Source organism: Agelaius phoeniceus, chromosome 2 (genome assembly GCF_051311805.1).
Source record: "Agelaius phoeniceus isolate bAgePho1 chromosome 2, bAgePho1.hap1, whole genome shotgun sequence".
NCBI lineage: Eukaryota > Metazoa > Chordata > Aves > Passeriformes > Icteridae > Agelaius > Agelaius phoeniceus.
In genome coordinates this window covers 13,596,213-13,606,244 of record NC_135266.1, presented here as the reverse complement: position 1 = coordinate 13,606,244, position 10,032 = coordinate 13,596,213, and the positions used below count along the sequence as shown (strand labels likewise).

Below are 10,032 nucleotides of genomic sequence, written 5' to 3'. Positions count from 1 at the left end.
TTTCTATAAGCAGACTAGGGGTTTTGTGCGGAGATAAAATGAACCTGTTAGTGGATTCAGGTAATACACTAATTATTGCACAGTATAAATACCACTACTGGTTTTATAACACGGAGGTAAACTTCTTTTGAGAAGGTTATAGGATTGCTTGGCAGCAGTATAGATCCTAATAAGGGACCAGAGTAATAACCCCCTGGATTAACAAAATTGCTGCTTGCAGAAGTGTGATTCGGGCTTTTACGAAGATTTCAGCAGAATGAATAAAAATGACTGAATGACATTTCTTAATGCCTAATGGCTTGATAATGATTCCCTTTTCTTTGAGGCAAAAATGTATATTTCAGGCTGCACTGTTAATAACGTCCAAGGAACAAGCCTTATTTTTCCCATAAATTTTTTTTTTCGCGCCTATGGTGGGTTTTAGAACTCAAAAATACGGCTGGGGGCGGGCGGGGTTGGGGGGTGTGGGCTATGAAATGCCGTGAGTGGAGGGGGGAGCTGCGGGGAAGGGTCGCGGGGGGCTCCCACGCGCGGTGCTCGCTCCAGCGGCGCCGCCCGGAGCCGGGGTCGCCCCGCGGAGCCGCCCGCCGGCCCGGGCCCCTCTCGGGATGCCCTTGGGCCGTTCTCCGGCCCCGGCCCGGCGCTGTGCAGCGCTGCCGAGATTGGACCAAATCACCCAAAATAAGAGCCCCACACCCCGGCTCTCCTGCGGCCCGTCCGGGGGCCGGGGCTTGGTCGGGGGGGACCAGGAGTCATCACGGCCGGGGGGAAAGACCGGGGCTTCTCGCATCTCGGCCCCTGCTGCTCCGGGGAAGGGGCACACGGGACAGCTGCGCCCAAAAAAAGAAAAAAAGAAAAGAAAAAAAAAAAAAAAAGAAAAAACCACCAACAAAAAAAAAAAAAAAAAAAAAAAAAAGAGGAGGAAGAAAACCACCCAGAGAGTAATAAAAGAAGAGGGAAGAAACGGAAGTTCACCTCTAGGAGAACGAAGGGGCAGGCGCGGAGAAACTTTTGTAACCCCAACGGTGCGGGGGTGGCCAAGCGTTCCCCAAAATTCCAGATTTTCTCCCCCACTCCCGCCTTTCGGCAGCGGCAGAGCCTGGGGCTGTCCCGTCCCAGTGCCGGGCAGTGGGGCGGCTCCCGCGGGGTGGCACCGCTCGCTGCCACCAAGGGACGGCCCCGAGCCCCGGGCTGGCGGCGGGGGGGACGCGCCACGGTGCCCGCGACAGAGCGCGGACAGGCTCGGCCCTGGGTGGGTGCCGCAGCACCCCGCGCTCCGCAGCTCCGCTCGCAAACGGGGCTGCGGCACCTCCCGTCCGTCCCGGCACTCCCGGCTCCGGCCGAGCCTCCCGCGCCCACCCCGGCCCGCGGGGGGGCCCCGGCCGCCCCCGGCCCCGCAAGGACAGCAGGGCTTTCTGCTTTTTCTTTTGATGCCTTTTTTTTTTTTTTTTTTTTTTTTTTTTTTTTTTTTGTTAAACATATATTTTTGTTTATTTTCTGAACGTGGCACTTCTCCACCGGATAGCAAGGAAAAGTGTTAACAATAACGACATTACACGAAAAAGTACTGTACCATCGCCTCTTGAGGGTTTCAGAAACCTCTACAGTTAATAAGTTAAATAAAGAGTTTGTACATAAATATTTGTCTAGGAACCTATTATATCTACAACACAGTAAGAATCTACAGAATGACAAACTTTTACAACACTACACTGAGTGCAATTGTTTTATAACTTTTCAAATATACAAAGCTCTGTTCTTTTTTTATAACAATGGTATGTACAGAATTAATAATCACAGTTTAGTGACTTAAACAGTCCATATTCTAGCAGTGTATTTCGCTTTGGTTTGATATAAAAACCTTGGTTGGTGTAGTGATAAAGAATATAACAAGAAAAAGATATACCCTTTCCCCTAAGTGCACTGGTTATCTTACAGCATCAAATTTACTTTCAGTTTGCACTGTCAGCATCCTTGGTTAGCATATGCAGCTCGTTGCAACATGTAAAATAGTTCTCCAGCGCTTCTAACTGACCAACTTAACATCCTAGGATGCTATTTTAAGAAGATGTGGGTAGCTTTCCACCTCTCTTAGCTTCTCTATTGTTTTTTGTTTCACTTTCTTAATTACAATTCTATTTCTTTCTTTTTTTTTTTTTTCTTGCCAGATAAACAGAAGGAAAAATATTTAGTGTACGAAACGCTAATATATAGTAACTTTTATTAGGGTTTTTTCTTTTTTTTTTTCTTTTTTTTTTTTTTTTTTACTTTTTCCCCCCTTACGTTCATAGAGGAAATGGACATGTCGTACATTTAAGAAATGTACCAGCCAAGGAGTTACTTATTCAGGAGGTTTTAAGTGTCGTTTCACTCGTGTGAGGGATGATGCGAGAGGCATTCACTTTCCCCAAGTTCCTAACTTGAGGACCTACTACAGTCTCAGCTGCTGGTCCTCTTTTTTTTAAAAAATCATCATTATTTTTCCCCCCGTTTGGTCTTGATTCATGCTGTCTGAGGTGACCTTTATTGATTCGCGTATTTACTCTCCTCTTCTCCCCCTCTTTTTTCTCTCCCCCCTAAAAAAACCCTATCCCGCACCCCGCGGACGGCAGCCGTGCCTTAGCACACCTCTTTCCCCGTGCTGTTCCCGGGGAGGATGTTGAGCTGGGTGAGCTGCGCGGCGTGTTCCTTGGCCTTCAGCCGCAGGGCGGCGATGCTGGACGCCCGCCGGTCGGCGGCGGCACTGGCCGGGTCCCCCAGCCCCGCCGAGCCCACCGCGCCCTCGGCGGCCGGCGCCGGCTGCCGCAGCAGGGCCGCGGCGCTGGAGGCGCTGCCCAGGGGGGACATGGTGGAAAAGAGCCTGCAAGGGAAGCACAGACGGCCGTCACCGCCGCGCCAGGGAGCGCCGGCCCCGCTCGCCTCCTCCCCACCAAGCGCGGACGCGAGGGGACAGAGACCCGCTGGAAGTACCCGACGGCGGGCAGGCAAAAGATTTTTTGGGAAAAAAAAAAATTTAAAAAAGGGAGGAAAAATCGCTGAGCCTGGTCCTCCCTGACTGCCACAGTCAGGGGGGCAGTGGCCGGGGGATGCGCGGGGAAAAGCCCCCGGTCCCGGGCAGGCAGCGCTCGCTCCCCCCGTTCCCCGGAGCCGCCCCGGCTCCGCGAGCAGCGCTGCCGGGGCCGCCCGGCGCTGCCCGCACCTCGCCTGCGGCTTCCGCGGGAGTTCGTCCCGACGCGAGCCTGTGGAAGCTGCTCAGCCCCACTCATGGCCGCGGCTAAAAATTTGTCCGTGACGGTCCCCCCGCGGCCGGAGCGGCTCACGGCACCCGGGATGTCGCGGCTCCTGTTCATCCCGACTGGCCAAATATACCGGCAACCCCCGCCCCAAGCAAAGCAGAGGCCACGCGTGCACGTAGGGAAACCCAAGCAAGGGTTTAATTTCTGAGTGGGAGCACCGCTCTCCGCGGGCCGGTCCCGCGGGGGCCCTGCCCCGGCCCGGCCGCCCCCACGGGGAACCCGCGGCCGCGCGGGGGGCGGGCGAGGAGCCGCCTCCGCCCAATGAGCGGCCGCGGCGGAAGCACGTGACCCGCGCGGCGCCCAATCGGCGCCGGCTGCGAGGCGCTCCAAGTTCGAACGGCGGGGCGGCCGCGCGCGGCGGGTCCCGTGTGGGGCCGCGATCAGCCCGGCGCCCCCGCCTCAGGACAGCGCGGTGCCGGTGCGCGGGGAGGGGGCGGGCGGTACCTGCCGAAGGCGGGGCTGATGAAGGCGGGGTGGCGGAACACGGCCGCGCCCAGGAAGGTGCCGAGGCCGAGCGGGGTCCCGCCGGGGGGCAGCGCCGCGGAGCCGGGGGGCGGCGGCGGCAGGCTGGGGAAGGCGGCGGCCGCGGCGGCGGCGGCGGTCCAGGCGGAGTCTAGAGCTGGGTGATGAGGAGGGAAAGGACTAGCATCAAGGTATGGACTGAGGGGGTGAGTTGCTGACAGGGGACCAGGGAAAGGCAAACCTGGGGGGTGTGTCTGAGCCCCAGCCTTTTCCCTCTTCCGCCACTTAGCCCTACGGTTCTGGAACCATACCTGAAAGCCAAAAGAAAAACCGGTTTTAATACGCCTGCCCGCGCCCTCGGAGCGGCGAGCCCCGCAGGAGCCCCGCACCGGCCCGACGGCCACCGCTCCTCCGCCGCCCCCGAAGCGGGATCGCCCCAAAGGGGGCCACGTGCGCCGGTGCCGCGCCGAGCCCCGGGCCGGGCCGACCCACGGCTTTCGGTGCCAGCCCCGGCCCTGCGGCGCGCCCCGGCTCCCCGAGGGGCGCAGGAGTTCCGCACCCCCGCACACCTTGGCGGCAGGTCGGCGGTGCGGGCAGAGAGCGGAGCGGGAGGCGGCTCCCGCTGCGCTGGAGCAGCGGCAGTACGGTTTCCCAAGAGGACTACGCGAGAATTATTCCGCACTCACACCCACACCGCGACTTTTTTTTTTTTTCGTTAAAGGGCATATTTACAAATTATATGGTTTGGGGATCGTTAGACTTTTTTTTCCCTTCAGATTTAAAGAGAGGGAAAAAAATCGTAATTTCACTAATATCGGAAACGAATAAATAATTTGTGAGGCAACCAAAGCAACAAATATAGATTTCAAGGCTGCCCTTTTAAGATCTATTTTATGAAAGTTAGTTAGGATGCCATGGCACTGCCGTCCTTTCTTTTACCCCTCCCACAAAGCAAAAATCGTGAAATAAAACTGCTTAAAGCAGGAGAGAGGTAGAGGAAAATAAACTGCATTTCAAAGGAAAAGAAAAGATTCCGTTATTATATATATAATAACCAAGTGAGGGGCCATCACACGCACCTACAGACAGAGACTTTGAGAGACAGACGCTTGTAAATCTTTTGGGACAGGTGTGGGCAGAGTTTTTCCTGTTATGCTGGGCTTTGTAAGCTCAGTATGAGACCCTTCTTTCCCGGAAGGCAGAAAGGCAGCAGCGCTGCGAGTCTCCCTGCAGTTGTTCAGCGGGAATCGATCTCCACGCACGCCTATCTGGGCACCCACGACGAAGAGGCATTGTGCTCGTGCGGAAGGCAACAGCCTGGCACGGAGGGAGCGTCTCTCCCCGCTAAAACTCAATTAGCAAGCTGTCCTCACTACAATTCCCCCTTATTGAATTAATAAGTCTGAGTAGACCCAAAGGTAAACGAAGGGACTCTCATAATTCATATTCACTTAATTACATCTTCTGCCATGAATAGAGGAGAAAGAAAGGGGGTGTCTTTCTGTTAAAAAAGTTATTTAACTTTCCCACGACTTGTTCCCCTGAGCTGAAAATACTGATTTGCTGTCACATCTCTGTTTGACAATGGAGAAATGTGTCAACAGAAAGGAGGGGACAAATCTCATCATTAGCCCCTCTAATGCAAGAAGCTGTTGTGTATTAAATGAGCCATATGGAATTTATTATGCTTTATCAGCGCCCGATTTTAACTGTAAAGTGATTTGCTCAGCTTCAAACCCAGAGACATCTGTTTTCTGTTGGCAATCAGGGCATCCCAATGTTTATCGTCTCTTTGGTTATGAGACCCGGGTTGGGAAATGCACTCTGGTATGGGGCGGCAAACACCTTTAATAGCATTGCACTCACTCACTATTAGATCAATGCAGGCTTATTGCTATCAAAAATGGGAAATCAAATAGCATTAGCCAGCTCCTTGTGCAGGCGGAGAGGAAATCAAACAACATTTCGCCTTCAAATGGCCCTGTTTGTTCTAGCACTAAGTGGGCTTTTATGAAGCCCGATTGGAGATTTGATGGCAGCCAAATACCCGACTTGCGGCCGAGCGGGTTTCTAACAAGCGAAACGGGAGCCCTGAGTTTTAATCACACGGGGATCCGCCAGCCGAGGGCTCGGCCCTGGCGGGGCCAGGCCACCCTTCCCCGGGCGCCGCCGAGGGACGCGCCGGTCCCGGTCCCGCCGCTGCCACTCACCTGCACTCGGGCTTCTGTCAGATCGAGCCTCATGGCCAGCTCCTCCCTGGGGGAGACACAGACGCCGCCGTCAGCCCGGGGCACCTCCAATCGCCCGCGCCCGAAATCCCGGTGCCCGAGGCGAGCGGGGCCGGGCCGCGGGCGGACACCGCCTGTCGCCACCCTCGGCCCGGCTCCGGGCCGCCGAGCTGGGCTCCTCTTGGGACTCCAGGGTTTTGGCATTCCCTCCCCGCCGCTCCCCAAATTCGGCCACTTCCAGCCGCAGCTGCCGTGTAGGGGACGGCAGCCGGGAAGCTCCACACGGAGGTTCACATTGCCACAATTAAGGTAAATCGGAAAACACTAAGGCACTGGAAAATAGCTCATCAGCTCCGTGTCCCAGAGAGGAGCATTCCCAGCATAACTGGGACCCTGCCGTGGCCGGAGCCCCGCACCCTCAGGGCGTGAAAAGCCCTGGAGCAAAACCCAAAGCCGTAAAAAAACACCAACGAAAAAACTGCGGCACGTCCATACACAGCCCGGGCAGCCGCTCCCGGGGCCGGGGCCAGGCGGCGCCCCGAGGTGAGCACCGCGGGAGATGCGCGGCTCCGAGGTCCAGGGGAAAAAAAATGCCCCCGTGAACACTCCTGTTCCAACGCTGCCCCGAACCCCAACCCCCGGGCAAAACAAACGAGAAACCGGGAGGGTCTTCGGGATCGAAAACTGCGATTCCGGGGACTCGATCCCCCCTCTAGTCTTAAGGCGGGAGTGGGGAGCTGCAATTTTCGGTCAGCGCGAGGAGAGGGCTGGCGGCTCTGCCTCTCTCCCTGCCTGCGCTTCCCGCGGGGGAGCCGCTGGCCAGACCCGCCACCACCGACCTCCCATTTTCAACGGGAAAATGTCCCCGAAAGTGTGGACAGAGCCGGGCTGGGCCCCCCTGGGCTCCTTGGGGGCAACTGCGGGCACCAAGAGGTCCCGACGTGCCGGGCCGGTATTTTTAGGCAGCGGCGCTTTGATCTCTGCCGCTGCCGGGGCTTCCCCGGGCCGGGCTCCAGCCCACGAGCAGCGCGAAACCGATCCCGGAGCGGCCGCGGTGAGAGGAGGGGTGGGCAGCGGGTAAAAATAGCGCCCGGCGGCGGCCTTCAGGCGGGCCTGCCCGGGCTCTGCCGGCCCTGGGTCCCCCCTGAACCCGGCCCCGTTCCCCGTCTCCTCCAGCCCGGGGGTGCCCGAGGCAGGATTCACCGCCGGGGGCGGGGGTACAGCACACTGCGGCCCGTCCCGTCCCCCCGGGGTTCGCTCGCTCCGCGCTCGGCCGGGGCCCCGGCGCCGGTACCTGGTGAAGACGTCGGGGTAGTGGGTTTTCTGGAAGGCCCTCTCCAGCTCCTCCAGCTGGTAGCTAGTGAAGGTGGTACGATAGCGGCGCTGCTTTCTCTTGAGCAGCCCCTCCTCGGAGTCGCTGCCGGCCGAGAGGCAGACGCTCTCCTCGCCGTCCTTGCCCTCGCCGTCCTCGGGGTGCAGCAGCAGCTCCTCCTTGGGGGACAGATCCCCGCCCTCCGCCCCGGGGGCCGCGGTGGCGCCCCGGCGGGCATCCTTCAGCAGCCCCCCGCCGTCCTCGCCCAGCAGCTCCTCCTCCTCGTCGTCCTCCAGCTCCTCTTCCTCCTCGTCCTCGTCCTCCTCCAGCATCTCTTCGTCCTCTTCCTCCTCTTCCTCCTCCGCGGCCGGCGCGGCAGGGCCCGGCCGTTCCTCGACGTGTGCGGCGGGGCTGCCCAGCTCGTCCCGGGCGGGCGGCGGCGCCACGAAGGGCGCGTTTTCACGGTAGCTTTTGCTGCGGCTGATGCTGACCTGGGGCGCCTGGCTGATCTTCAGCGTGTCCCACGGGGCGGCAGCGGGAACGGGGCCCGCGCCCCCCTCCGGCCGCCCCTCCGTCCGGTCCCCCCGCGGCCCCGCCGCCCGCGGCGGCAGCAGCCGGCCCCCGCCCGGCCCGTAAAGCCGGCGCAGTTTGGGGGGAAGGTGCAGCTCGGCCGGCTCGAAGGGGGGACTGGCCTTAGGGGACCCTAAGCCATGAAAGTGGCGTAGACGGCCGCAGCAGTCGGACGGAGCGGGCAGGCGTGGCGGGGAGAAGGGTACGGAGAAAAGAAAGAAAGAAAGGAAGAGAGAAGGAAAGACACGGTCAGTAGGATCTGCGCGAATAGAGCCCAGGGCAAGAGTCCAGTCCCTCAGCCATCCTTCGTGCACCATTTTCCACCTCCTGCCCCGTCCCTCAGGCCGGCCCCGGCCCGCGCCGCTGCTCCCAGCCTAGCAAGAAATTCCTCCGGGCCGCTGAGCCTGGCCCGACGCCTCGCACGGGGCCGGGACAGGCTGAGGGGGCTCTGGCAGCCCCGGGCCTGCGCCGGCACATTTCCGACAGCGGTCAGCGCCGGACCACATCCCACATGGCGGGGCAGCGGCAGTCCCAGTGCGCCCGCCCGGCGGCCCGGGATTCCTCCGCTGGCTTTTTTTTGTTTTGTTCCCCCCCTCCTATAATCTTCCCCCCCTCCCCAAGTGTAGTTTTGGTTTTGTAGGAAACAATCCCGCCCGCCAGTGTACGCCGGGAAAAGCGGGAGCGAGGCCGCCCATGGGAGCTGCCCATCCGGGCTCCCCGCGGCTCCGGAGTGGGCTGCTCCCAACTTGGGGCCGGGGGCGGCGGCTGCCGGCGGCCCGTTATCACTGCCCCGGCTGCTGCCGGGCGCGGCCCCGGCTCGCTGGCCGAAACCCGTTACAGGTTTTAATGCGAACGGGCCAGGCTTTCCCCCCACACGGATCGCATCTCGCACCGATTTATTTCGGCTTTAAAAATTACACACATATCGAAAGCAAGAGCAGCCTAAAGCGCCGGTACCCGACCCCCAGGGAAAGAATTGTGACGAATTCCGGGCACGGCTCTGGCCGCGCTTCCTGGCAGCATAGCAGCCGCTAACGAGCACGGTAACGGGATAACAGCGGCCGCAGCTCCGAGGCGGCGCCCGGCCGTGCGGTGCAGGCGGGGAGCGGGGCCGGAGCCGAGCCGCAGGCTGTGCAGGGAATGGGGGACACTCAGCCGGGCCTGCCCGATGCCGGGGAAAAGGGACGGGACGAGCGGGATGGGACGGCAGGGCTTACCTTGCGCGGCCTTGTCGGTGTCGGGACGGGCGGCGATGGCGGGCAGGGTGGGCGCGGTACCGAGCAGCCGCACCTTGCAGGGGCTCCGCCGGCCCAGGATGCTGTCGATGCAGTAGGAGGACAGCAAAGTTGGCGATTTACTTTTGCACTCGGGGCGCTCGGCGCAGCTCTCCTCCGGATAGGGGCCGCTCATGGCGGCGGCAGCGGGGCCGAGCCGTGGGGCCGGGGCGGGAGCGGCGGCGCGGACGCCCCCGCGGCGCTGCCCGGTGCCGCCGGGACGCCCGTCACGGGGGGAGTGAGCGGCGGCCGCGGCGCTCTTGAGTCCCCTCGGCTCCACGTGCGGGCAGCCGCCCCCTGATTGGCTCCCGCCGGAGGCCGGGCGGCCGCCGACAGACGGCGCCCGGCAAAGCCCGGCTCGGACCGCCCCGGATCGGCGCCCGCCCCGAGTCGCCGCGCTGCCCCCGGCCCCGCCCCGCCCCTCCCGCCGCGCTCCGCCCCCGCTCCGTGGGGGCGGCAGCCGGCGGGGACCCGCTCGGGGGAGCCGTCGGGGGCGTCCGGGATGGGCGGCGGCGGAGTTCCCGTGGCACGCCTTGCTCCGTCCCCACCCCCCCGCCCCGACGGCAGCCCGCTCCCCGCCCGACCCCTCCTTAGCCCCCGGCAATTCCCGGGCGGGATGGCGTGGGCGGTGCCGGGGGATCCGCGCCGCGTTTTCCCGCGGGCAGCGCCCGCCGGGCGCAGTGCTGCGCAGGGCCGCGCGCTCGCCGCGCTCGCCGCCGCTGTTTGAAATGTCGCGTCCTCGCTCGGCGCTTTCCGCGGCAGCACCTGCGCAGCGCCTGCAGCGGCCGGGACCGACCCAGCCGAGTGCGGGAGCCGGGAAGAGCTTCCCCCGGGCAGGGCAGGGCGCGCAGCCCGGTGCGGTGCTGTCCGCCCGACTCCTCCCTGCCCTG

At 61.5% G+C, this 10,032-nt stretch overlaps 1 protein-coding gene across 2 annotated transcripts; it reads right to left on the bottom strand.

The window, feature by feature from the left end:
• Positions 1-1,565: 1,565 nt before the first annotated feature.
• Positions 1,566-9,501, bottom strand: ARX (aristaless related homeobox). 2 transcript variants are annotated; one of them, XM_077172109.1, is made up of 6 exons: positions 9,086-9,501; positions 7,281-8,001; positions 5,969-6,014; positions 4,000-4,069; positions 3,741-3,915; positions 1,566-2,860 (listed from the first exon to the last, which is right to left on the bottom strand). In XM_077172109.1, the coding sequence occupies exons 1-6, from the start codon at positions 9,276-9,278 to the stop codon at positions 2,620-2,622; spliced, it is 1,446 nt and encodes a 481-aa protein (XP_077028224.1). In that variant the 5' UTR covers positions 9,279-9,501; the 3' UTR covers positions 1,566-2,619. The 2 variants fall into 2 exon arrangements, with proteins under 2 accessions (XP_077028224.1, XP_054511047.1); XM_054655072.2 differs by having other exon boundaries at positions 3,741-4,069; positions 9,086-9,498.
• Positions 9,502-10,032: the final 531 nt, after the last annotated feature.

Excerpts from the sequence above, each read along its gene's own strand:
- ARX (XM_054655072.2), bottom strand. The coding sequence starts at position 9,278 with ATGAGCGGCCCCTATCCGGAGGAGAGCTGCGCCGAGCGCCCCGAGTGC. Across the intron at positions 8,002-9,085 it reads CACCGACAAGGCCGCGCAAG|GGTCCCCTAAGGCCAGTCCC; the intron begins GTAAGCCCTGCC and ends TTCATGGCTTAG. Across the intron at positions 6,015-7,280 it reads TACCCCGACGTCTTCACCAG|GGAGGAGCTGGCCATGAGGC; the intron begins GTACCGGCGCCG and ends TGTCTCCCCCAG.